At 45.2% G+C, this 26,985-nt stretch overlaps 1 protein-coding gene across 2 annotated transcripts; it reads left to right on the forward strand.

Moving 5' to 3' along the window:
- The first annotated feature begins 9,558 nt into the window (after positions 1-9,558).
- KDELR2 (KDEL endoplasmic reticulum protein retention receptor 2) lies at positions 9,559-26,985 on the forward strand. 2 transcript variants are annotated; one of them, XM_059414382.1, is made up of 5 exons: positions 9,559-9,716; positions 19,381-19,481; positions 23,069-23,227; positions 24,229-24,481; positions 25,875-25,993. In XM_059414382.1, exons 1-5 carry the CDS (start codon positions 9,626-9,628, stop codon positions 25,907-25,909), a joined length of 639 nt encoding a protein of 212 aa, XP_059270365.1. In that variant the 5' UTR covers positions 9,559-9,625; the 3' UTR covers positions 25,910-25,993. The 2 variants fall into 2 exon arrangements, with proteins under 2 accessions (XP_059270365.1, XP_059270366.1); XM_059414383.1 differs by lacking the exon at positions 24,229-24,481 and having other exon boundaries at positions 25,875-26,985.

The raw sequence follows: 26,985 nt of genomic DNA on the forward strand, positions 1-26,985 counted from the left end.
GTCTGCAGGGAAAACCAGCCCATGGACTTCGCTGTGGGGAGGCACGCCTTGTGATACCTGATCTTCAGGCTTTCTCAAAAGAAGCTAGAAATCTAGATTTTTTTATTTACAATGTCCTGGTGAAATGTTGGCAGTCAGTGCAGAACTGCAAGGGAGAGTATCTGTGATAAGCCAAAGAAAACATGCCTGTGAGTCCAATGGGGCCCAGCTGTGAGTCCGTAACCCCTGAAATAGAGGGTCTGCACCCTTTGGCACATTCACACCGCCTTAGGGAATAGTGGGGTACCCCATAACAAAGGACGTGATTAGCTTTTCAATTTTAACAAGAGAACTGTGTTTGAGGCTAGTTGGCAGTTTCAGTTTCTAGATGAAAAGATGCTGATTACCTTGTTTTGAAGATGTCCTTTGTTTGAGGAAATTCACCCAGTGGGCCCGTCATTGGCAGGAAGGCAGGACCCGCACAGTGTTCTGGGGTTGGGGTGGGGGGAACCGTGAGCTACCACGAAACCAGCTGCTGGTTCCACAGACCAAGAGGTAAAGGGTCTGTTTAGTTGTGCAAATGAGCTACATCTTTACCTTGACAGTGTCTTGAAAGGGAAGGGAAATTATTTTCTCTAAAGAGAGTTTGGATTCTCGATGTCACCAGCATTGAATAAACACAGTGATTGTGTGTTCATGGACCATGTAGGGACAGTGTGGGGGGTTTCCACAGAAGGAAATGGATGTCCAGTTTGTCTCACATCCACGGGCAGAAGGGGAGAGTCCGCTGGCGTGGAGCTGGGGACTCCTTAGCGAAAGGTGATCTGGGCCCTGCCTCGTGAGAGCTACAGGGACAGAGGCCCTGCCTCCCCCACTGGGTACTGGGAAGAAACCTCCTGGGGCAGGGGGGTTTAGTTGCATTGGCAGAACTTAAATGTGTTAGTAGGGAATTGGTTCAGGGATGCAAGCAGGGCAGGCAAAAATGGCAGCTCAGAGCATAGGACCCAGACCAAGATTCAGGAGGCCACCACAACAGATGTGTGGCACATGGCCTCATCCCTCAAGAATTCTCCAGAAGCTCTTTGAGGAGGGAAAACCCAGGAGAAAGACCAGAACTCCCACAAGTCTGAGCCAGAGCAATCTTAGAAGCATTGTGATTTGAGCAGTTAAAATCCCCATGGCCTCCTATCCCCCAGTCTGGTGAAATGGATGATAGCCATCACTAGGAAACTTACCCCACAGAAACAGGAATGCAGATAGTCATTGAGGCACACAGCTGTCCATTTGCTTGTGGAGTTGATCTGAAACAACAAGAACAGGCAAAAGCAAAGGATTTGTGAAAGGATACATGACAGTTGCATGTTGGACTGGAACTTAGTGATTAAAATATGGAGGTGTGAAGTCACGGGAGACGGCTTATGACAATAAATGAAAAAGAAAAATACAAAATTGGATGTAACAAGATGACCTTGGCTGAGATGAGTTTTTTGAACCCCAAGTGAGGAAGGAGAAGAAGGAGCAGTTCTGGCCAAGGCAACCTGTGGGATTGGCTTGTCCATGACCGCTGCATAGCCTCTCAGAACTGAGTACTATGGACGCTGGTGGGGGGGAGGCGGTTGCCCTAATGCTAACTTCCATGTGCTCGCCTTTCCCGGGGATGGGTTTTCTCCTGGAAATAGAAATCGTACCATTGGTCATCCTCGAAAAGGTGAATCTTGGGGCCTGAAATGAATCAAGTCAAGCTTTAGACTGGGCTGAAGGTGACCATTCTTCCCAGCTTGACTTTGGAAGCCAGAAGATGGCCCGGAATGGAATTTTCACAGGAGCCAGAGAGCCTGCCCTTGACCTATGGAGTGTGCTGAGCAGTCCTCTTGGTTGTCTGTGCAGACCCCACCCAATGCCCCTCCTCTCAATAAACCCAGTGGGCCCTTGGGGGCCATTTTCCACAGTATGTCTTTGCCCACTTGGCCATGATGTTGGATTTTGAGTGAACTCTTGGCCTAAGCTGAGCCAATCTGCACCCCGCCCAAGAAGATCTGAAATAAATACCTGGATATTTCAAGCTCATTATGGCCTCTCTCTGGGACAGAAGAGGAGTAGATTTGCCACGTGGGCCAGAGGAGCATAGACCAGTCTGCAGAAAAAGAGAAAAACAAGGTGCATGCCATCCAATCTCTTTTGCCATTTTTAAGTGTTCTCAGCCACTTAATCTAATCCATGAGAAATTATCCTCAGATTGTCAAAGAACTTTAAGCAATCATTAATTAATTTTTTAAAAAGATTTTATTTCTTTATTTGAGAGAGAAAGAGCAGATGAGCCAGGGGAGGGCAAAGAAGCAGACTCCCCACTAAGCACGGAGCCTGATGCAGGCATTAATCCCAGGACTCCAGGATCATGACCTGAGCCGAAGGCAGACGCTTAACCGACTGAACCACCCAGGTGCCCAGCGGTCAATTTGATCCTCACTGGTGAACGAATCTGCAGAAAGTTCCTGTCTCCAAATAATTTCATATTATTCAAAAGAAGTATGTACATGCATGTGTATGTGTGTTGAGGCATACATGAATGTATATGTATATACATCCACATAGAAAATAATTCATCATTCCTCTGAGGACATCATGGACTCAGAGACATAATATGCAGAAATAAATCTCAGACATAACCTCATTCACATTCAGAGATCTGCATTTTCACAGCAAACTTGCGTGCAAAAAGAGAAATGAGAAGAGAAAACGTACCATTTTGTAGCATTATATTACGTAGCAAACTGAAACGTGTGCACAAGGTTTTGCTGATGCTTAAGGCTGAAACTTTATGTCATAAGCTCTAGAGAAGCATCAAAAGAAAGTATAAATCTCTTGGGTCAATATGAGCCAAGGTGCTATAATTTTTAACCCCCCCCCAAAAAAAAGTTCACAAAGCTGACTCTATACCAAAAAAGGCACACACGCTGTACCCCCAATGGAAGGAGAGATGAACAGAGGGTGGCTTTTTCAAACTATCTGGATACTTTCAGTGCTTAACTTTGAACTGCCCTGAACAGGAGGCTGGTTTTTTTGTTTGTTTGTTTGATTGTTTGTTTGTTTTTTAAGATTCCATCTATTTATTTGACAGATAGAGATCACAAGTAGGCAGAGAGGCAAGCAGAGAGGAGGAAGCAGGCTCCCCACTGAGTAGAGAGCCCGATGTGGGGCTCCATCCCAAGACCCTGGGACCATGACCTGAGCCGAAGGCAGAGGCTTGAACCCACTGAGCCACCCAGGTGCCCTGAGGCTGTTTTATCTGTCTGTGGCAAAGAATGAAGAGTGGTTGTGTGCTTGCTCTGAAACTTTTTTACTTATAAAAAGCAAAAAACAGGGGTGCCTGGGTGGCTCAATGGGTTAAGCCTCTGCCTTCGGCTCAGGTCATGATCTCAGGGTTCTGGGATCGAGTCCCACGTTGGGCTCTGCTTTGCAGGGAGTCTGCTTCCCCCCTCTCTCTGCCTACTTGTAATCTCTCTCTCTGTCAAATAAATAAATAAAATCTTTAAAAAAAAAAACTCCAACCCCAACAAACAAAAACAAACAAGCAAACAAAAAGGGAATAGGTGATAAGACCCCAGTCCCATTGATGAAATACACAGGTGTATGTTGTATGTAAATAGTTATACAATTGTCCGCATTTTGCTATACAAATCGATTTGTTTTATGATGCTTTTCAATGTGTAGGCCAGATCAGAAGCAACCAGGATGTCCCAAAATAGGGATCAGTGAAAAACAATGATGCTTGCCAACGAGTGACCCAAAATGTTAAGACCGGTCTCGGATTTTTACTTACGCGCTGGTCAAAGTCCTTGAAATACATACTACTTGTCAAAAACACACCACTTAGTTACCAAAAATGATCTGAAGTTCCCAGAAATAAATGAGAATATTTGTACCTGCGTCAAGAACCATTTCTCACGTGCTCAAGAAAGTCATCCCAAAACCTTGGTTAGCCCTCCCTTATACTAAATTCGAATGGATATCTCTGAAGGAGGCTGTTTAAATGGACACTAATTAATACAATGTTGGTTCGTGAGCTGAACTGCAGAGTCTCAAGGGATCACTGCTCTAGCAGATATTTTTAATTTTGTCAGTTTTTTTCTCAGGCATAGTGGAAAATTCCATCTTGGGGAACCATTGGGCCCACTGTCTCCTGGATGCAGAACTTCTACCCTGATGGAGAGCTGGTTGCTGAGCTCTTATCTTCTTCTTCTTCTTCTTTTTAAGATTTATTTATTAATTTGAGAGAGAGAGTGAAAGAGAGAGCATGAGAGGGGGGAGGGTCAGAGGGAGAAGCGGACTCTCCACTGAGGACAGAGCCTGAGGACTCGATCCCTAGAGTCCTGGGTCATGAGCCGAAGGCAGTCACCCAACCAACGGAGCCACCCAGGTGCCCCCTCTTGTCTTACTCTGGGTCTCCCAGTATCCACCACTGAAGAATTCTTATCGTCACATTCTTCTCAATTGTCATCCCTTCTTCCTTCTTGGGATCATTTTCACTCTTCTCAAGTACCTACCTTACACTAGAACTTTTTTTTTTTTTTTAAGATTTTACTTATTTATTTGACAGAGAGAGAGAGAGAGAGAGAAATCATGAGTAGTCAGAGAGGCAGGCAGAGAGAGAGGGAAGCAGACTCCCCCCTGAGCAGAGAGCCTGATGCGGGGCTCGATCCCAGGACCCTGAGACCATGACCCAAGCCAAAGGCAGAGGCTTAACCCACTGAGCCACCCAGGCACCCCAACACTAGAACTTTTTAAAAAAAACGTTGTTATGTATTAATTTAATTAATCTGTACATCCAATGTGGGGCTCGAGATCAAGGGGGGTATGGCCTTCCAACTGAACCAGCCAGGCACCCCTACTTCAGAATTTTTTGTAGTGAGAGCCTGTCAGTGGTAGTAAATTCTTTCCATTTGTGTATCTGAAAATCTCTTTTTTAAAAAGTTTTATTTATTCATTTGAGAGAGAGAGCACAAGCAGGGAGAGTGATAGGCAGAGGGAGAAGCAGGATCCCCACTGAGCAAGGAGCCTGATGTGGGACTCAATCCCAGGACCCAAGGATCATGACCTGAGCTGAAGGCAGGTGCTTAATGGACTGAGCCACCCAGGCACGCTGGGATTTTCTTTTTTTGTCTCACTTGGGATTCACTGGGATTCCTGAAACCGAGAATTTAGATATTTCATCTGTTTTGGAAAGTTCTTAGTAATTATTTTTCTGAATATTGTTTCTCTCTCATTCTTTCCATCTTTTCTTTCTTCTGATATCCCAATCAGACATTTTGTTTCTTACTCTATTCTCTCTTTCATGTTTTTCATCTATCTGCCCCATAAATTCTGTTTAATTTCTTCATATCTAACTCCTAACTCATTAATTCTCTCTTTAGCCATGTTTAATCTGCTTGATTCACCTACTGAATTTCTAATATCAATTATTATGGCTTTTATTTATAGCAGCTATATTTGGGGAGTGCCTGGTTGGCTCAGTCAGCAGAGCATGTGACTCTTGATCTTGGGGTCACAACTTCAAGTCCCACATTGGGTGTAGATGGCTTAAAAATAAAGTCTTTTTTTGAAATGTTCTATTTGGTTCTTTTTCAACTACGCCAGATCATTTTTTTATACTCTCTTGGTTCTCATTCGTATTTGTCTCCTTTTATCTACATAAACATGTTAAACACATTTAATTTTTTATCCTGTGTCTGCTAATTCTAATAACTAAAGTCTCTGCAAGTCCAATATTGCAGTGTCTCATTTCTGCGTTTCTAATTCACAGCGGCTTTCTCCTTGTGTGTGGTTTTTTGCTTTTTGCTTGTTTTTGCTTGTTTTGCAGTTGTATTGAGATCTCTTATTCTTGGAAACTTGCCTGTGGTAATTCTTTAGAGTCTGAATTTAAAGTGCATTTCTGGGGGTGCCTGGATGGCTCAGTGGGTTAAAGCCTCTGCCTTCCCCTCAGGTCATGATCCCAGAGTCCTCTGCTCAGCAGGGAGCCTGCTTCCTCCTCTCTCTCTGCCTGCCTCTCCACCTGCCTCTCTGCCGACTTGTGATCTCTGTCTGTCAAATAAACAAAATCTTAAAAAAAAAAAAAAGTGAATTTCTGGGGCACCTGAGTGGCTCACTCAGTTAAGCACCTGCCTTCAGCTCAGGTCATGATCTCCAGGTCCTGGGATCGAGCCCTGTGTTGGGCTCCCAGCTCAGCGGGGAGTCTGCTTCTCCCTCTGGCCCTCCTTCTGCTCATGCTCTCTTTCTAGCTCTCTTAAATAAATAAAATCTTAAAAAACAAAATAAAGTGCATGTCTCTTGGTGGTTTTGTTTTGTTTTGTTTTTTGTTTGTTTGTTTGTTTTGTTTTGCTCCCTGTCACATAGGTACTATGAATTCCAGCCTCGAACTCATAGGTGGGTAGGGTCGTGTTGGGAATTTTTTTTTTTTTAAAGATTTTATTTATTTATCTGACAGAGAGAAACCACAAGTACACTGAGAGGCAGGCAGAGAGAGAGAGAAGGAAGCAGGCTCCCTGCTCAGCAGGGAGCCCGATGCGGGACTCGATCCCAGGACCCTGAGATCATGACCTGAGCCAAAGGCAGCGGCTTAACCCACTGAGCCACCCAGGCGCCCCGTGTTGGGAATTTTTAAGGGAGAAGTGCCTGGATGCTCAGTGGGTTAAGCCTCTGCCTTTGGCTCAGGTCATGATCTCTGGGTCCTCGGATCAAGCCCCATGTCTGGCCCTCTGCTCAGCAGGGAGCCTGCTTCCCTCCCCCCCCTCGCCTGCCTGCCTCCCTACTTGTGCTCTCTGTCTGCCAAGTAAATAAATAAAATCTTTTAAAATATATATATTCTCAAGTGAGGGGGGCCTGGATGGTTCAGTAGGTTAAGCTGCTGCCTTCTGCTCAGGTCATGAACCCAGGGTCCCGGGATCAAGTTCCACATCAGCCTCCCTGCTCAACAGAGGAGTCTGTTTCTCCCACTGCCTGTTGCTCCCCCTGCTTGTGCTCTTGCTGTCTCGGTCTCTCTTGGCAAATAAATAAATAAAATCTAAATTTTATTAAATTAAAAAAAAAAAAGGAATTCGCAAGGAAGGAGTGCCAGGGTGGCTCAGCCAGTTGGGTATTGGGCTCTTGGTTTCTGCTAGGGTCATGATCTCAGGGTCATGAGATCGAGCCCCATGTAGGACTCCATGTTCAGTACGGAGTCTCCTTAAGACTCTCTCACTCTCTCCTTTTGCCCCTCCCCCTGCTCACTCTCTCTTTCTAAAAATCAATCAATAAATAAATCTTAAAAAAAAAAAAAAAAGAGTGATGCCTGGGGTGGCTCAGTGGGCTTCTGCCTTCGGCTCAGGTCATGATCTCAGGGTCCTGGGATCAAGCCTTCCTGGGGCTCTGGGCTCAGTGGGGAGTCTGCTTCCGGATTCTCTCTCCCTCTCCCCCTCTCCCTCTGTGCCTCCTCCCCAACTCAGATAAATAAATAAATGTTAAAAAAAAATTCTCAGGGAGACTTGTTTTTTGTTTGTTTGTTTGTTTTGTTTTGTTTTGCTCCCTTCACCCAGACCCAAGGCTAAAAGAAGCCCTTCACCCTCTGTGATTTCCACCCTGGTGTACCCACCGAGGGTCCCAACTCTTGAGGGCCCTACTTTATATGCAGATCTCCAACCCTAACCCTCTCCCGTACTGTACAGACTTTTTCTCTTGTGTCCTTCTGAGCCCAGAACCATCAATACAAGCCTCCAGGGCTGATTCTAGATCCAGGCCTTCTATTCTTCTTTGGATTCTCGCTCTTTTATCATTCTGATTTTTGCAATATTTTACCTTTCTTCCAGCTCAGCTGTGTTGTGTAGGTCTTTCCCCATATCCTGACCTCCCTAGCAGGGTAGCTGGAGTCCTCGCAGAGCAGCCCAGGCATCCCAGAAACACATTTCCCAAGAGAGGGGATAGGGAAACTGCCAGTCCCCTTGAAAGCCAGGTCCTGAGCCAGAACAGCATCCCTTCTGTTTCATTCTATGAATTAACTTGAGTCTCAGGCGCATCCCAGAACCAGGCAGAGGAGGACTCCTGAGCACACAGCTACCAGGAGGTGTAGTTACTGAGCGTTACCACACGAGGTCGCTCTCCCCGGTATCTTGCCAGCGCGGAGGCTCTGCCCAGCTCCGGACCCCATCTGCTGAAATCCCCGCCCTGCAGCTGCCAGCCTCCCACCTGCCAGGGCTGGTCCTGAGAGGAGCACGTGTTGCCTGGTGCGGAGAGGCCTTTGCATGGCCTTCCAGCTCCAGGGAAGCTAGCTCTTGGGGGAGGGTGGGGAATGGGCCATTGCTGCAGGCTCAAAAGTTTTAGGGTAGCCCTGGGAGCTAGACATGGTCGAGGCCTCTGCCCACATATCTATGTACCTGGATTCCAGGTGTTTTCAACCAAGGCCCTACCCTTGACATAACAGACTCATTTTGGTTGGGCAAGTTAAAGTTTTCATAACTGAATATCTCCTTTCTGCTAGGGGCTGTCTGTGCTCCACCCACCAACGGCGTAGCCACAGCCAGCCAGCTCCAAATCCCGCATTCTAATCACCTGCTTTCTTGCACCCCTCCCTGTTCCAACTGTCGCGGGATGGGTTCTCCAGAAGCATCCACTGCCGAGACAGGTCGAGGAATGACAGGAAATCTATACCTGTGAAAGGAAGAAGGAGAAACAGGACAGGGCATGGAGAAGCCAAATGGTCACACAGGCTCCGCAAAGCTCCGGCCACAGGATGGGAGTTCTGGACTAAGTGCTGTCTGCTAGAATGTCCCAAGTGAACTGGCCAAACCTTTACCTCCAGCTCACTCAGTCACCGGAAGCAGATATGGGTTGCCCCATGGAAGGGGTGACCTTGGGTGAGGTGGCCCCCCCCATAGGTGAGGCCAGCCCAGAAGACACTGATTGCAGGATCTTGACCACACTTCCTACACCTGGGTAGCAAGCTCTTTCTTACAAGTGTATCTGGGATGCTGGGTGGTGGCGGGAGTGGGGGGGGGGGGCCGCACATCTCTGTGAGAGAGAAACAAGTTGTGCAGAATAGAGGGCCAGAAGCTGGTCTGCAAAAAATCCTTGCAGCCAGTAAAAGTGTGAAAGGGTAAGTGAGTTCTCTGAGTCAAAATGGAAATTCTCTCCTGCGTGAATAGGTGCAATTATCCAGCTTATACAATTATGGACACATGATTCATTTTCCTCTTACACTTTTTCATCCAGTAAGCCTACAGAGCTTTTAAGATGGGGTGCGGGGGGGAAATCTCTCACAAGGGAGTGTCATTTCAAAAATTAAAGGAAATCGCTGGCACCCGAAGGGAAGCCGGAAACGGGCAGGGGGAAGTTGGGGAGGGGTCGGGGTCCCGCGGAGGGAGTTCCTGAGCCGGCCCTTCGAACCGGGGCTACGCTGGGCGCGTCCCCTTTAAGGGGCGGGGCAGGGGGCGGGGCCTGACAGCGGCCTCCCCTCTCCCAGACTGCCCCGCGCGCGCCGGCAGTTCGGCCACGTCCCTGGCCACGTCGCGCCCGCTCTCGCCATCTTCGCCGCTTCCTCTCAGGGGCCGCCGCTGCCGCCGCCGCCGCCGCCGCCGCCTGAGCTGCCGAGCCCCAGGCCGCCGCGCCGACCGCCGCCGCCATGAACATCTTCCGGCTGACGGGGGACCTGTCCCACCTGGCGGCCATCGTCATCCTGCTGCTGAAGATCTGGAAGACGCGCTCCTGCGCGGGTGAGCGGCGGGCCAGGTCCCGGAGAGGCTCGGGCGCCAGGCCGGGTCGCCCCGCGGAGCCGCGGACGTCGGCCGCCCCACGGCCCGCGGGCCCGCGGCGCCCGACACACCCCCCTCGGCGGGCCCGGCGGGGGGTCGGCCCGGGCGTGGGGCGGGGGGGACCCTGCCCTGCGGCCCCTCGGGGTGGGCGCGCAGGCCGGGAGGGGTGTCGCGGCGCTGGGCCCCGCTGGGCGCTGGGTGGGCTCCCGAACTTGAGCTGTCGGGGCGGGGGAGGCGCCAGCCGGAATACGCGGGACCCCATTCGGTCTGAAAAGTTTGGATGGGGCGGGGGTCGGGGGAGTCCGGCAGGCTCGCCCCGGTGCCCTCGGCTCTGATGGGCGCAGCTCCGCGCGCCTGGGCGCCCGGGCGCCTGGGCGGCGGGTCGGGAGGTGCGGGGAGCCCGCGAATCAATGGGACGGGAGGGAGGAGGATGGGCAGGACCGCGGCCCGCTCGGCCTGACGTGGCAGCCGGGCCAGCCCGGGAGGTGGAGCGGGAGCGGGAGGTCACCCCGCTCGCTACCCTGCCTCTTTGAGGACTGGCCTTTAGGTTAGGGTGTCGCGTCAGGTCTGACCCTAGGGTTCTGTGGCCTTCACCCCAGCTCTGGGGTTTATGATCACGGCCGCCGCGGGAGGAGGTGTGAGGAGGTTCCTAAGTGAATTTCTTGGGGGACCATCAGTGCTGCTCTGAAAAACGAACTAGTCTGTCGAACTCCTAAGTGCCTCCAGCTAATAACGGGTTCTCTTAAACCTGCGGCTCCGGGGACCGCCGAGGTCTCCTGTGGTCTCCTGTAATTCCTCACTCCACGTCACCAGTGAGTTGGCGACTCCCTCCTCTGGAGTACACATTTCATGCATGCATTGCTGGGGGGCAGTGGGACAGATCTTTCCCAGATAACAACTGTGAAGTTTTACATTTCATTAACCGCAAAAGTTTCAGAGGGGCAATTTTTTAGATGATTTCTTGAAATGCAGTGTCTTCTTTAAACTTCTTTTTGATGCCACGTTCGAGAGCTTCATTTTTGCAGAGGCAGTAAAAGATGGATCTACCTAGGTGGCAGAGATCCCATTTCCCTGATCAGTTTCTAAAGATTTCCACATCTAGAGTAATACCCCACATCACTGACTGCTGTCTTTAGGACTCACCTATCTCCCCAGAACGTACCTGAGATCGAGGAAGTAAGCAAAAACAGGAGACCTTTGAGCAGTCAAAATGGATGTTCCAAAGTCCATGTACTGAACCCAGTGTTGTCTGGCTTGGAGATGATCTCTCATTTTGTACACATTCTGAGAGATTCAGTCCTTAAGTTTTCCAATTATAGAAAAGTAATTGTGGCAACTGTGACAGCTGATGATTAAGTGCTTGCTGTGTTAGGTAGTGCACTAAATGCTTTACGTAGCTTTTTCCACCTAGTCTTTAAAATGATCTTAAGAGCTAGCTGCTATTGTCCCCATGCTGTGGAGGAGGGAACTGAGCCTGAAAGGAGATGGGGAAATTAGTGGTAGAGCCAGGATTGAAACACAGGCAATTTAATCACAGTTAAGGATTTTGAATCAGTATCTATTTTGGCTAAAGTAATTTTAGTTTAAACTATGATGCCAGACTAGTAGTTTAAGTCATCTTTTTCATTACACTCAGGAAATGTGCCCCCCCCCCCCCCGTGGACTTTATTGAGATATAATTGACATATAATGTTGTATTAGTTCTAGGTGTACAACATAATGATTTGATATATGTATATATTGTGCAGTGATCACCACAGTAAGTTTAGTTAACATCCATCACCACACGTAGTTAGCCATTTTTTTTCTTGTGATGAGAACTTTAAAGATCTATTCTCTAACCAACTTTCAAATATGTAATATGGTGTTACTGACTATAGTCATCCTGCTATACATGACATCCCCAGGACTTAATTTATTATATAACTGGAAGTGTGTACCTTTTTTACCCATTTCACCCACCCTCACTCAGAAAATGTTACTTTTATCTTGATTTTTGCTCCAAAATTTTTGTATGAGTCTCTTCATTTTCTTTTGTGTATTTCTCAGAATCCTGTTCTCTGTCAAGTCCTTAAGTATTGAAGCATGCTGTGTCTTAAACGGGTATCTAAACTAAGATTTTGGGGAGAAGCTACTATACCTCCACGTATAAAATTCTTAAGGGAACCTTGAGTAATGTGGAGAAAGTGAGAGGGTTTGCTGTTTTGTTTATTTTTTTTTTATTTTTTAAAGATCTTATTTATTTATTTTATTTATTTGACAGAGATCACAAGTAGGCAGAGAGAGAGAGAGAGAGAGAGGAGGAAGCGGGCTCCCTGCCAAGCAGAGAGCCCCATGCAGGACTCGATCCCAGCATCCTGGGATCATGACCCAAGCTGAAGGCAGAGGCTTAACCCACCGAGCCACCCAGGTTCCCCTGTTTTGTTTATTTTTTAATATTCACTATCTTCATTTGAGAGATTTAGGAGCATTTAGGAAAATAGAAAATACTTTAGCCAAAATAGGAAGGAAGATAGGTATGTTTGTCAAGATGAGTTGTGTGTTTGTCAAGTATCCCAACAGTTAACCTGAAGCACTTACTAAACTATTCTCTTTGTCAGATTTAGGATCATTTTCCTTCTTATACATGAGATTTCCTGGCCTTTTAGAAATCAGAATCACCAAGATCATTTATTCAGAATTAAATGCTAAATTTGATTGGCTGCTTTGTTTTTCCATTCTAAATTATGAAAGTTGTTTAGAGGCTTTTGAAAGAGTAAGAATTCGATATGAGTTTCTCAAATAACTGGAATAAGAGACTTGTACGTTCAGGTTATGTTTCTCACTTTGACAATACTGGTATTGGGGTTCATTTTAGGATTTGGGCACCTGTTGTGAACATCCCTGCAGCCGGAACCATGGGGCTTTTTTCCCTTAGGGTAAGGGATGAGGCAGATTAGTATGGAAGCTGCAGATTCTGTTTTCCTGACCATCTGATTTGAAGATGGCTACCTATAGGGGCCTGTTTTAATGTGAGGACAGGAGAGCTGATCTTGGTTTAGCTCTCTGTGTCTTTGTCTGCTGTTGTCATTACAAAAGGGTGCAGTTGAAGTGTGATTTTCTCAGATCCCTGAACTGTTGCTGCAGCTGGATCCACAGCACGCTCAAGTTATCACTTTGTCCTTGTCCTAAACACGACCTGGATAGCCTTGGGAGAACAAGCCTTGGTATGTAGATGAAGAACTTCCTAGCATCATTTTTCTGTAGGCTGGCTGATAGTTATTAATAGTGCTGTATCTGTTGTGTTTAAATTACTAGTGGAGTCCTTTTGAGATCCGTCACTCCCAGGCGCCCTCTCCCAGTCTCTCCCCTCCTTTGCTTTGATTGTTGTTAGGTGTTGTTATGTTGGTTTTGTCATAGACTTTTTATCCTTCCAAACATGACAGGAACATCCAGCGTCCCCTCCATTTCTCATAACTGGACAGCATATAATTTTGAATACAAAATCTCATCTTTTTATTGAGGTCACTGAGTACTTCGGGAAGCTATTGTATCACATTCCCAGCTCCCTCTTTGTAGCAGCTGTCTCCTCTGTTCTTTTGAGTGCCAGTCTGTTGGCTAATCATTGCTCTCAAACATCTGTTGGCCACCCATTGTGTGCAAAGCACTAGGATTGCAATTCAGAGAAGCACCTTGTAGCTAGCAAAGTCTCTGGTTTGAAGAAAGTTGCAATTTACTTGAAATAATAAGACATATATAAAAAGATAATCATAAAGGGTATTAAATGTAGATAGTAAATCCTGTGGATGTGAAGTGGCTAGAAGGATCCCAGGGAAGGCTCCCATGACTTCCCAGCAAGGTGTATGTAAGACCTCTGTGAAGAAAAGTCTGGAACTTTGTTAATGGACATAGAAGATGACCTGAACATATCTTTATAACCGTGGTTCTAAATAGGACCAGATAGGCTGTTAAGGAGGCAAGATGATTCATCTCCCCAAATTAACTTACTGATTCAGAATGTCATCAAAATTAAAAGAGAGTAAACTGAGAGAAGTAATCTGCAATATATCTAAGCAACGAAAAGCTCACATACATAATACACATAATATACATAACACACATAATAAAATACTCCTACACATTTTTTTAAAAAGGATAGAAAAATGGGCAAAGTTGACAGTTCACAGAAGAACAGCAGAAGGCCCATTAAGTGTGAATGACTGCCCAGGCTCACTATAGTTAGGAACTTTGATGGTAAAACAGCAGTGCATACCATTGTTTCCTTACTACGTGAAAAAAGTAAGAGGTTAACTATCTATAAGTAAACTATCTGTAAGTGTAAAGATGTTCCTTGTACCTAAATAACTTCAGAACACTTTTTATAGATAAAAGGATATTTGTGTAGTATTCATAAAAACAAAATTGCAAACAACCCAAATGTCCGTTAATGGAGTGGTTGCACAAATGTGGTATGGTTGCACTGTGGGAATACTGTGCAGCTATAACACGAAGGAGCTGGAAGTGTTAACAGGGGAAGATAAATCTGAGAGGTTAAGATTTAAAAAAAAAAGCAAATTGTAGGGGCACCTGGGTGGCTCAGCTGGTTAAGCATCTGCCTTTGGCTCAGGACATGATCCCAGGGTCCTGGGATCAATCCCTGGAGCAGGGAGGCTGCTTCTCCCTCTCCCTCTGCTGCTCCCCTTGCTTGTTCTCACTTGCTCTTTCAAATAAAATGTTTTTTTTTGTTGTTGTTGTTGTTGTTATTTTGTTTTGTTTTGTTTTGTTTTAAAAAGCAAACTGTAAAGCAAAAGATTCTATGACCCCATTTTAAGGGGCAAACGTATATGCAGGTACAAATGCAAATACATATATAAAAGGAGCTTTTTTTTTTTTTTAAGATTTTATTTATTTGAGAGAGTAGGGGGAGTGGCAGACAGGGGGAGAGGAAGAAGCAGGCTCTCCATTGAGCGGGGAGCTCGATGTGGGGCTCTGTTCCAGGACCCTGGGATCAGGGTCTTAACTGACTGAGCCACCCTGGCTTTTGAAAAGCCTGGAAAGTTTCATTTAAAATGGAGGTGGGAGGGATGTTGAAAGGCCCTTTTGGGTTTTTTTCCGTATATTTTAGCCCAGTTGGAATTTTTAATTAAATAGCATGTATTTCTTTGAAAACAAGAAAAAACAGTGAAACAGTACCTAGTAAGAACTGTCATTTATCAAACATTTCCACTGTGGCAGGTATAGTATAGAGCACTTTTTCTTTAACAGTCCCATAAAGTTGTCATAATTTGTTCCCATTAGACAGATGCAGAAAGTGAGGTTGTGGATGGGGACAATGTATGTAATGGGCCCAGGCTTACCGTGTGTGTTCAGGGGCTGAGCTTAAACCCAGTCTGTCTGGCTCCAGAGCCTCTCTTTCCCTAAGTCACAAGAGTTGTGTTACAGGTCAGCTCCTGACTCTTAGGCTGCTGGTTCCAGGCACCGTTAATGGTCTTTACGGGAATACCCACATCCTTAGGGACAGTGGGTTGGAGTATGGTGCCTGGGACCCTTGTTGAGTGCTGCCTGTTTGACAGCGCAGACTGCTTGTAGCTCAGCTGTTACCAGGACAAAAATAAGTCGTGAAAGGCTTTTCTCTTTGGTCGAGGGTTCTGTTCTGTAAACCACTGGAAATAAAAGAAATGCAACTTTCAACCTGCGGCATGATTTAAAGTAATACACACTGTAGTGTATAGTTATAGGATGGTATTAAACCTAACTTGGCCCAATAGGAAATGACAGAAATGGTCTTGGGTTTAAAGACTGATTTCCATTTAAAATGGTATACTCATTAATATGAATATTTGGTGCATTTGGTATTGGGATGGCCATTTCAGAAACATTTAGAATGAGTATTCTTTTTTTTTTTAAAGATTTTGTTTATTTATTTGACACACAGAGAGAGAGCACAAGTAGGCAGAGGCAGAGTGGTAGGAAGAAGGAGAGGAAGAAGCAGGCTCTCTGCAGAACAGGGAGCCCGATGTGGGACTCGATCCCAGGACCCTGGGATCATGACCTGAGCCGAAGGCAGCTGCTTAACCGACTGAGCCACCCAGGAGACCTAGAATGAATATTCTTTTTTTTTTTTTTTTTTAAGATTTTATTTATTTATTTGACACAGAGAAAGAGAGATCACAAGTAGGCAGAGAGGCAGGCAGAGAGAGGTAGGGGTCGGGGAAGCAGGCTCCCTGCTGAACAGAGGGAGCCCGATTCCAGGACCCTGAGATCATGACCTGAGCCATAGACAGAGGCTCAACCCACTGAGCCATCCAGGTGCCCCTAGAGTGAATATTCTTGATAGCTTGTTAACTGCCAGCCTTCACATGCTTTGGTCCCAAACAGGGATAAAGTGACTAGGTTCTCTCTGGGAAAGAGATTCCTGCCCCTGCCCTCTCTGGCTTCAGCTGGGATCTCTGCCATCTGTGAAGATAGGACAATTTTTCTGTCTTAAAGGAAGAAGTTGCTGCTTCCAGGATTCCAGACCAGGAAGACTAGGGTAGAACTGTATAAGCACACTTAGATTTCCAGCATGGCGGTTCCTACCTTGATTCTGCACCATGAGACAAGCTACAGGCCACATACTTCCTGTCTCTCGCTCCTCTCCTGCTCAGGGGACTCTCCCACCCTCTGGTTGGCAGTAAATTAGGGCAGAGCCCAAAGACCATTGCCTATTTATGGTCATAGGGACAGAGTATGACTTAGATACTCTTTGGAAATGTTATCCCAAAATACTACAAAATGAGAATTTACCCCATGACATAAAAAGAAAATGAATTCTCTTTTTTTCTTTTTTTTTTGGACCATTTGTTCATTCATTCGGCAGATATTTTCTTAGCCCTGCTGTGTGTCAGGCCCAGAGCTGAGCACAGAGAATACAAAATGGGTAAGACATGACCCTAACCTTTGGAGATCTCATTGTCTGTTGGGAAAGTGGGGAGACAGGCAACCAGACAGTCGCAGTGTATTTCATAAGACCGTACTAGGAGCTAGGGCAGCAGCTGATGGGAAGTTCCCATTATGTACTTGCTGGATGAATAAACATCACCAAGGGGGAGGTGTCTTCAAAGATGACTTCCCCCGAGAAAGTGGTATGTGAGTTGGGTCTCAAAGGGAGTAGTAAAGGCGATATGATAGTCCTGAGTTTGTAGTCTAAGAATGCTGAAAATGAGGAAAAATTGCAAATCTGTCTGGCTTCCAAAGTTCCATTAGAATAAAGCCTTTATAACAGATTTGCCTGTATGTATTCTATAATTTTTTTTATTTAAAATACCGGAGGGGCGCCTGGGTGGCTCAGTGGCTTAAAGCCTCTGCCTTCGGCTCAGGTCATGGTCCCAGAGTCCTGGAATTGAGCCCTGCATTGGGCTCTCTGCTTCTCCCTCTCTCTGCCTGCCTCTCTGCCTACTTGTGATCCCTGTCAAATAAATAAATAAAATCTTTTAAAAATAATAATAATAAAAATAAAATATTGGAAAGAACCAGATGGGAAAGGAACTGGGAATTTCTCTCAAAGCTTCAACAAACCCCAGAGGTGAACTGCATGCTGCCTGTCCTTTCCCTTCATCTCATCCTCTCTCTCCCTCCCACGTCTCTGTGTGAATGGCAGCCTCATTGTTCTCCTTTGGAACACTGATCTCTGATAAGAAAAAAAGCTCTCCATTACTGGGGAAAACTGAAAGGAGCAAACTGTCTATATCTCCACCTTTGACCCTTGAAATTGGTTACTGTTGATTGACGCAGGAGGAGAGAGCCAACTTTTTCTTCAGGTTTTGTTTAGGTATTTTTGTGAATAGATGAGAATTGCAATTATTCATATGTAGAAAGTAACATTCTTGGGGTGCCTGGGTGGCTCAGTGGGTTAAACCTCTGCCTTCGGCTCAGATCATTGATCTCAGGGTCCCGGCATCGGAGCCCTGCATTGGGCTCTCTGCTCAGCAGGGAGCCTGCTTCCCCTGTCTCTCTCTGCCTGCTTATGATCTCTCTCTCTGTCAAATAAATAAATAAAATCTTTTTTAAAAAAGAAAGAAAGAAAGAAAAGAAAGTAACGTTCTTGTATCCCAGCTTTTAGTTTCAACAAGCCACAAAATTATGTTGTAAAATATCATTTAAAAACAGTGTAATTTTCACATTCCATGAGACTGTTGCTAATAATTTGTTGCAGCAACATTTCTGCAAAATACATGCTTACCGAAATGTTTAGTGGTGTGAAGTTTGCAACATAGAGGAAGGTGGGTGGATTCTGACTGGGTAGGTGGATTCATGTTTCCTTCATGAATTCGCTCAATTGTCATCTGAAACCCATAGTTCACATCCTTTGTCACATAAATATTTGGCCAAATATAGATGTCAGAAAAGCTGAGTACACACACTAAGTGACCTTCGACACTTCCGTAGATGATCTCCACGTGCTGCAGCAGTGCTCTGGAGGAGGGCTGGTGGCTGGAGGTGGGAGCAGATTTAAGGTGGTGGTTGTTGGGGTGGGGTTTTGGTGGTGGTGGTTGTTTTTCTGTTTTTTGTTTGTTTTTATTTTTTTAAAGACTGCTGCTTCTGAGGACTGTCATAGTAGGTTCCCACCCTCTTGTTGCCGTGGCATCCAGAGCAACATTTTTATGGCTGTGATGAATCTAAGAGATGGAGTTTTTAAAAATTTTCACCTGTCCAAGAAATGTGTGCTTAACAAAGCAAGTTACCTTGGGAGGCCATACCTCTGCCTTAGGGAGTGACGTTACTGCTCACCGTGAAGGGCAGCAGTGTTTCTCACTGGGTTCCTTGTCTCCTTAATCAGATTAGACCCCCAGGCGGTGAAGGTTTGTCACCTTGAGAGACATTGTTTTAAAGTGGAAAGAAAGGGGCGCCTGGGTGGCTCAGTGGGTTAAGCCGCTGCCTTCGGCTCAGGTCATGATCTCAGGGTCCTGGGATCGAGTCCCGCATCGGGCTCTCTGCTCGGCGGGGAGCCTGCTTCCCTCTCTCTCTCTCTCTGCCTGCCTCTCCATCTGCTTGTGATTTCTCTCTGTCAAATAAATAAATAAAATTAAAAAAAAAAAATAAAGTGGAAAGAAAGATGCTAAAGCTAGCAAGCAAGTTAGTATCAGCAGAAGTAGTGAAATTATTACCTAAAGTATATATTTGGAAAATACAGCATTCAGAGGCACTTGGGGGGCTCAGTCTGTGAGCGTCCAAATTCTTGATTTTGGTTCACGGCATGATGGTGTCGTGAGATCGAGCCCCGTGTCGGGGCAGAGTCTGATTGGTCCCTCTCCCTCTGCTCCTCCCCCATTTGCACTCTCTCTTTCTTTCAAATAAATAAATAAAATCTTAAAAAAAAAAGGAAAGAAAAGTACTCATTTGAACAGTACATCCTGGCATACTGGTGTTAGCATGATCGAGGCAAGTCACCCAGCGTGATGAATGAGACTGCTGGGTTCTTAGAGCCTCCCCCCAGGAGCATGTTCAAGAATGTAAAGTGTAAAGTGACTTCGTGAAGTCATCCCAGATACCAGTCTCTGACCCTGGAACCCACTCTCCGTATCTGCGCTTCCTGTAGTGTTCTCTGCGGGAAGGGTTCAGCTTCTCTAAGAGAGGCTTTTCTAATACTTTCCTTTTGTTTTCTTAGGTATTTCTGGAAAAAGCCAGCTTCTCTTTGCACTGGTCTTCACAACTCGTTACCTGGACCTTTTTACTTCATTTATTTCATTATATAATACATCTATGAAGGTATGGTATGGCATCCGATTAGAATGCATTTTATCCATAATTCACGGGCCTGTGGCAACTATTAAGTTTGTGTCAGTTGTGTACTTAGACATCTTCTAGAATAATGTCTAAACATGCTGTTCTCGACCTAAGCACTTTTAGACCACCTTGTACATAGAAGTGGGAATAGCGTTATCATTAAGCACATTTTCAGTTTCAGAGAGTATCTGTTTAATTAAAGTGCTTTGCAGTTAGAGATTTTTTAACCTTAAGTTCCTTGAGTATGATAAACTTCTAAAGCTCTTGATAACCCTGTAAGAAAGAGGGATAACTATTATGTTTTCAAGCCGTGCGAAATTACAGACTCCCTGGGAAACCCAGCAGGGTGGCTCAGCACGAGGACTGAAACCGGGGCTCCTTGCAGTACCTCGTTTCGCTGTTGTGGGAGAGATCGTGTGTAGGCTTCTACTTCTTTTCTTTCTTTTCCTGTGAAGTCCATGTCCTGTAAACTTCTTTGTGTGCCATCTCTGTTACTCTTCCCATGCCTAAATAACAGCTGTACCATAACTTGTTTAATGTGTCTCTAAAACCTTTTAACTTGTCCTGAGCCTTAGTATCCGTGGCTTCGGTGTCCTCCTGTTTTTTCTGAATCCACATGAAAACCTGTAGTTACTAAAACGCAGTGTGTTAGCGGACCACCTCACATCTTGTGGACCCGAGGTGGCGCGTGCTTCCCGCTCGCCAAGGCCTCAGTTTCGCATGGTCCTTGAACTAATACTGAGCACCCAAAGCGCCGGACACTTCCCTAGTGCTGAGGACAGGGCCGCAAACAAGCAGAAGACTTAGTGTCTGGCTGGGGAGAGTAGACTGATCATCCCAGTACTCAGTGGGTGACGGCAGTTTGCGATGGGTGCGGGAGGGAGAAGTATGGCACTCTCAGGGCATGAAAGAAAGGCCTCTCCTTTCTTTCCATTCATTCTTTCTGCACAGCTTTCTGAGCACCTGCGTGCGGGGCTGTGCCATAGGCACTAAATATTGTAGGCCAGCTGAGGATGTCATGTCTAACCTGAGGCTTCTTGGTGTTGTACTTACAAAGCATTTTTTATAAGCACAGGTCAGAGTAGACAAAGCCATATTTGGGTCTGTGGTCTTTACTGAGAAACAAACTTGAGTTACCCAGAATCATTTCATTCTTCGTCACTAAGTGACCGGAGCCTCGTGTCCAGGAAATAATTAGCCTCCTTAACACGGGTAGGTCCCTGCTTGGTTGGTGTCCAGGCCAGTTAAAACTGCCGGGATTACAAGCGTGTGAGCAAGAACCTCCTCCGTGGCCCTCAGGATACTTGGCTTTTCGGAAGAATCCTTCTTGCTTGGTTCTGGTTTCCAAGCATGTCCTGAAAGTTAGAGGAGTGAGAGCCAAATTTTATGTCTCATTGCTTTGACTTTAAATGCCAAGCACAGGGAGAAGGGGAAAGCAGCTGCTTACTCCCGTGGTCGCCTAAGCCGTTATGGACAGAATCTTGGCCGGCCATGTTCTGGGCGCTAGGGAGGGACCCCTGGCTATACCACATGCCTTGGCTGGATGTTGTGCTGGAGGAGACTCTGTGTAAATGTATGTGTATTTTATTGATACATGTAGATTATATGTTATTTTATTCATATCCATGTATACATACATTTGTATGTGGAGAGAACTCTAAAATATAAGGTATTAATCTCAATTTTTTTTTTTTTTTTTTTGTAGTTTGGGTATGACCAACAACTTTAATACCTTGCCAACTATTTATTTGCAAATATAACTCCATGATGAGGTGCTAGGGATAGTTTAGTATCTTTACTTTGTTTTTAAGCATAGGAGGACTTGATGATTGCTCTCGTTTTCCTGATACGTCATTGGCCCAGGTGTCTTCATTAAGTTTCATGAGGTGCTTTTCCGAAGGAGTAGTAGCGGGTAGCTTGACTAATATCCCACTTGTTTCCATTCAGAGACTCAAATTGCCCTTTGGCTCTTGGGCCTAAAATTCTGCATTCTGAAAATTGCTGTAATTTCAGAATAACAGACTTTTCCTTTGGGTCACGTGACTATATGGTGTTTGACCTTTTGAATATGAAAGAACATAACTTGACTGTAAGCCTTTGAACACTGCACTGCTATGTGAGCTCCCTTGTAGGTGGCAGTGTTAGACAAGTTACCCTTTTGGTTTTGCTTTTGGTATGCTACCAGACAAAATTTTCATAGAATGATCTGAATGTTCTGTATTAAAGTAACACAGTGTAGGTAAAACTGATCATTGTAAAGTTAAACGTGAGCTACATTGTGTCTTTTCTTTAGAGAAGCTGGAGCTAATGGCGCCTGGATGGCTCAGTCGGTTAAGCCTCCAACCTTTGGTTTCAGCTCAGGTCATAATCTCATAGGTTGTGAGATTTATTCCCCACTTGTTGAAGAGTCTGCTGGAGATCCTCTCTCTCTGCCCCTCCCCTCACTCTTTCTCGCTCTCCCTCCCTCTCTCTCAAATAAATAAATACATCTTAGAAAAGAAAAGGGGTGCGTGAGTGGCTCTGTCCTTAAGCTTCTACCTTCGGATCAGGTCATGATCCCAGGGTCCTGAGATGGAGCCCCACCATTGGGCTCACTGCTGTGAGGGAAGCCTGCTTCTCCCTCTCCCACTCCCCTTGCTTGTGTTCCCTCTCTCACTGTCTGCCTCTGTCAAATAAAAAGGAAAAGAAAAGCACTGGCTAAGAAATATCCTCATGCTGGAGGGAAGTATACTGGTTTTGAACTCCATTGAACTTGGTGGTGTGGTTTTTTTTTCCTAACCTGCTATCTAATAGTTGTTTTTTTGTTTGTTTGGTTGGGTTTTTTTGTTGTTGTTTTTAAAGTGAGATTAAAAATAAATTCTTGGGCAGTTTCTTATAAAGTTAAAGGTACTCTTTTAACATATGATCCAGCAATCCCATTCCCAGGTACTTACCCAAGAGAAATGAAAAGTTCAGTTCATACAAATGTGTGTGCATAAAGGCTCATAGCAGCTTTTCCCGCTGTTCCCCAAGCTGACAGGAATCCCAGACCACCTGTCCCGAAGCTAGTGGTTCACCTGCACAGTGCAGTCCTTTTACTGCAGTAAAAAGGAACCAGTCATTAATACACGCAATGATGTGGTTGCATTGAGAATGCGTTTATGGTAGTTGAAAGAAGCTGGTCTTACAGGGATATACTGTATGATTCCATTTATTTGGTATTCTGGAAAAGGCAAAAACTGCAGGGACCAGGAATATATCAGTTATCCAAAAAGAAAAAAAAAAAAAAAATCAGTTATCTCCAGAGGTCGGGCCTTGGGGAACAGCTTGACTGCAAAGGGGCAGCATGAGGGAGGTTTCTGGTGGGAGGGGTCACATGATAGGACTATTCTGTGTCTCGATTGTGGTGGTGGTTACATGACTAGTAGAACTATGTACCCCCAGAAGTGAACTTTATTGTATTTAAATTTTGAAATAAAGAAGCTAAGGAAAAAGATCTTGCTTTTGTGAACATGTGGATGCTGTAGAAAGCCAAGGCCATTGGAGCCGTTGTAAAGTAGGGATGACTTGTGCTTTTCTTCTGTCCTTAGCTCATCTACATTGCCTGCTCCTATGCCACAGTGTACCTGATCTACATGAAATTTAAGGCAACCTACGACGGAAATCATGATACCTTCCGAGTGGAGTTTCTGGTGGTCCCTGTGGGAGGCCTCTCCTTCCTGGTCAATCATGATTTCTCTCCTCTGGAGGTTAGTTGAGAGGTTATTTAGGGAAACACTCGGGCTTGCAGGTAATGTGGGTGGTTCTGGTTTGTTTGGTTTCGTGATTCGGCAAGCTTCTGGTGCAGCATACACTATTTGGTGTAAATAAATCACAGACAGGCATTAAGCCCCCAGCTATTTGGGTATCTGCTGACAGATTATTGCAGGATTCTCCTCCAGAGAATAAACCGACTTCTGTGGTAGCAAACCCAATGCCTTGCCTGTCCCAGTGCTTGAAGAACATAGTCTTTCTGCAGTTGGACCCAACTTTGTTTCTTCTTCACCTAGGGCTGTTGCACATTGATAACTGTGTGCCAATCCCCTAAGCAGTGTTGCCATACGGCAGGTGTGGAGGAAAAGGTTTGCGCGGTGCCCTGCACTCCTGGGTGCCTTGCCCTTCCCTTAGCATCCTGGGGAAGCCGCTGCTTATGGATTCAGAATGTTCCCAGGGCTACCTGCAAAGCTTTCTGTCGTCCGTGTGAATCACGTTGGGCAGAATGTTTGCATAATTACAATTCGCGTTACTTGTCCCTTTGATTTAACCACACCAGGAAAGCCCAAAGACTAAGAAAGATGGTGGAAATATTGAGATAGTCTGTGAAGGAGACCAGCTGATAAGGAAAAGCAGCAGTGGGAGCGTAGAAGGCTCTGACAGCCTCGTGCCCCCGGCAGAGAGCACCCTGGATTCGGAGTGGCACAAGCTTACCCTGGAGAGACACATAGGTAGATTCACAGAAAATTGTACCGGGAAGGAGATGTTGGAGAGATGGGTCACGAAGAGTCACCGAGGCAGAGGTGTCCGGGTCACCCAGCTTGTCATTGGGAATGTGCCTCTTCAGTGTCACTCCCGTTTCCGAGATTTATTCCGTTTCGTACTCCGTTGCCCAGACTCCTCGCTCTTCGTGCTGCTCCACAGTAAAGCGGGAGTATTTCCTGTGAGCTCGTGGCGGGTGCTGGGTGCCGACTGAAGCCTCTGGTCTCTCTCGCAGATTTTGTGGACCTTCTCCATCTACCTGGAGTCCGTGGCTATCCTTCCTCAGCTGTTCATGATCAGCAAGACAGGGGAAGCGGAGACCATCACCACCCACTACCTGTTCTTCCTGGGCCTCTACCGCGCCCTCTATCTCGTCAACTGGATCTGGCGCTTCTACTTCGAGGGCTTCTTCGACCTCATTGCTGTGGTGGCCGGAGTTGTCCAGACTATTCTATACTGCGACTTCTTCTACCTGTACATAACAAAAGGTATCCCGGGCTGCCTTCTCCCTGCTTTGTTCCCACAGCCCTGTGTTTCTAGGAGCTCCCTGGCCCAGCATGGTCCTAGTCTGGCACTAGGTCATCAAGCACAGCTGGTTTCAGAAAAACATTTCCAAACGAACTCAGGGTTTTCAGCCTTTTTTCTTTTCTGTAGCTTTATTGTTTTTCTATAATAGCACATTTTGATTACAAGAAATTTTATCTGCTTTTATAATTCTGAAAACAATCACCTGAAGCCCTGCCGCTCAGAGATGATCGTAGTTAATGTTCCGATAAACATAATTCCAGATAGGTCTATGCATATAGGTATATGTGTGTGGATGTGCATATACACAGACACGGGAGCTCAACTGCACATGCTGTTCTATAATCTGTTTTCCCCCATTCACAGTTTTTCAAGTCAGTAGATAGAAATCTACGTAGTTTTCAATAGCCATAGAATATTTCATTATGTATATTATATCATCATTTACTTACTCAGCCCCTTGTTTGTGGTACAGGCTGTTACTGATTTGCTGCTATTAAAATCCAGTACTTGGAGCGCCTGGGTGGCTCAGTTGGTTAAGCATCCAGCTCTTGATTTCAGCTCAGGTCATGACCTCAGGGTCATAAGATTGAGCCCCGTGTCGGGCTCTGTGCTGAGCATGCAGCCTGCTTAAGATTCTCTCTCTCCCTCTGCCCCCACCCCCCAGCTTGCGCACACTCACTCTCTCTCAAAAAACAAAAACAGTGCTTAGATGAGTATCCTTGTGTATGTATATTTTCACGTTTATATGAATATAGGACATGCAGATGCCACAACATTTTGATGAAAACTGTGGTCCTCATTTTTTAAAAAAAGGCATATTAATGCATGTACACACAAATGTATGCCTATAGTTTTAGGGGATTCAGGAGCCCCTGTAACCCAACCACAGACTCAGGCTAAGAACCTTTGCTATACAGTATAATTCCTAATGGTAGAATTAGGTACCTACAGGGGGATATATATTTTCTCTCTTTTTTAACATCCCAAATTTCATAGACCTCTGTACATATTAACAGTTATATTTTACTATATGTTGATTAGGGGAGAAAGTAATGAGAAGAAAATGTGAATTTAGTGACAGTTTCATTCGAATTTGTGTTTCTTAAATTTAATTGCTGTGACATCAAGGCACATGAAGAAAATTCCAGTATATGTGTACATGACATACTCATAGTTCAGGGGGCTTTTTTTAATTGACATCAAAATCCAATAACTTTTGGTGCCAAAGACTTTCCTTGTACCTTATTCTGTAGTGTCGTGAGTGTGACAGACCTCTAGGAACAGGAAGAAGGAAATGATCAGCTAGTCAAGACAGTAACCTTTTGTTTTCTCTTCCTCTCTTTAAAATTCTAGTACTCAAGGGAAAGAAACTCAGTCTGCCAGCGTAAGTGCCAAAGACCGTCACCAGCATCTGTCCTTCAGGGTGCTCGGACAGAATTCTTACCACAGCAAAGGCACAAGATGCTTGATACGGAAAATCAGAAACTTAACTCTTTCGTTGCAGATAGTCATCAGTGGCTCTGTAAGAACCCAGAGGAAAAGAACCAGAAGGTTTCTGTTTAATGCATCTTGCCTTATCTTTTTTTATTACTATGTACAAAGATTTTTTTACACAAAGAAACTTAATGCTGTATTAATAAATTCAGTGTGTAGCTTCAATTGGGGTAGTTCCAAAAGTGAAGATTTTGTGAGGAATAAGTGCAAACTTTTTTTTTTTAATTCTTTGAAACTGTTGATTCTTTGTGTCTGCAATGAAATTGTACTCCTTGACAGTTGGTAGATTATATATTCTTCCATCTATCAAATTTGCATTCCACTATATTTATTTTTTGCCAAAAGATGAGTTCTATTTGTTTGAAATCTGAGACACTATGTTCAATCTGGTCTATCTTCATTCAAATCTCTTCCCACCGAATGTGGAAATGCTTCCTTGGACGTCACAACACTACATGTAAGGCCGGTAAGGATGACTCACAAGCTTATGGTTTTCATTACCAAAATTTTCAGATTCTGAATGTAGATGGAGTCTCGTTTAAGAGTCACCAAAGGTGCCTGCCCCACTCTCTTGCTAAGACGAGTGACTTTGAGATTGTGCCAGGGGTGTCAGAGAACTTGGGGGGCAGGGGTTCTGGGCTGCTTGCCGTCTAAATGTGGGGTGTGAGGGATATTAATGATTATGTTGGATCTAGGACTCTACTCCTCTGAGGACTGGAACACAAGTTAGTCACCTATCACTTGAATTAACAGTTCCAAAAGATTACTACAACCATGTCCCTGCTCAGATTCAAAAGGTTTTTCGTATCACTTTCAGGTAGTAAAATGATTTACATTTTTTTCTTAATTGGCAGCACCAATTGCCATTCCTTATACTCTCTGATTATTTTTTGTTTTTGTTTTGTTTTTACTGAGCTCTTGCATGATTTGTCTTGTGTTACCATCCTAAATAAACATTTTATTAAATGTA

Source organism: Mustela nigripes, chromosome 11 (genome assembly GCF_022355385.1).
Source record: "Mustela nigripes isolate SB6536 chromosome 11, MUSNIG.SB6536, whole genome shotgun sequence".
Lineage (NCBI taxonomy): Eukaryota > Metazoa > Chordata > Mammalia > Carnivora > Mustelidae > Mustela > Mustela nigripes.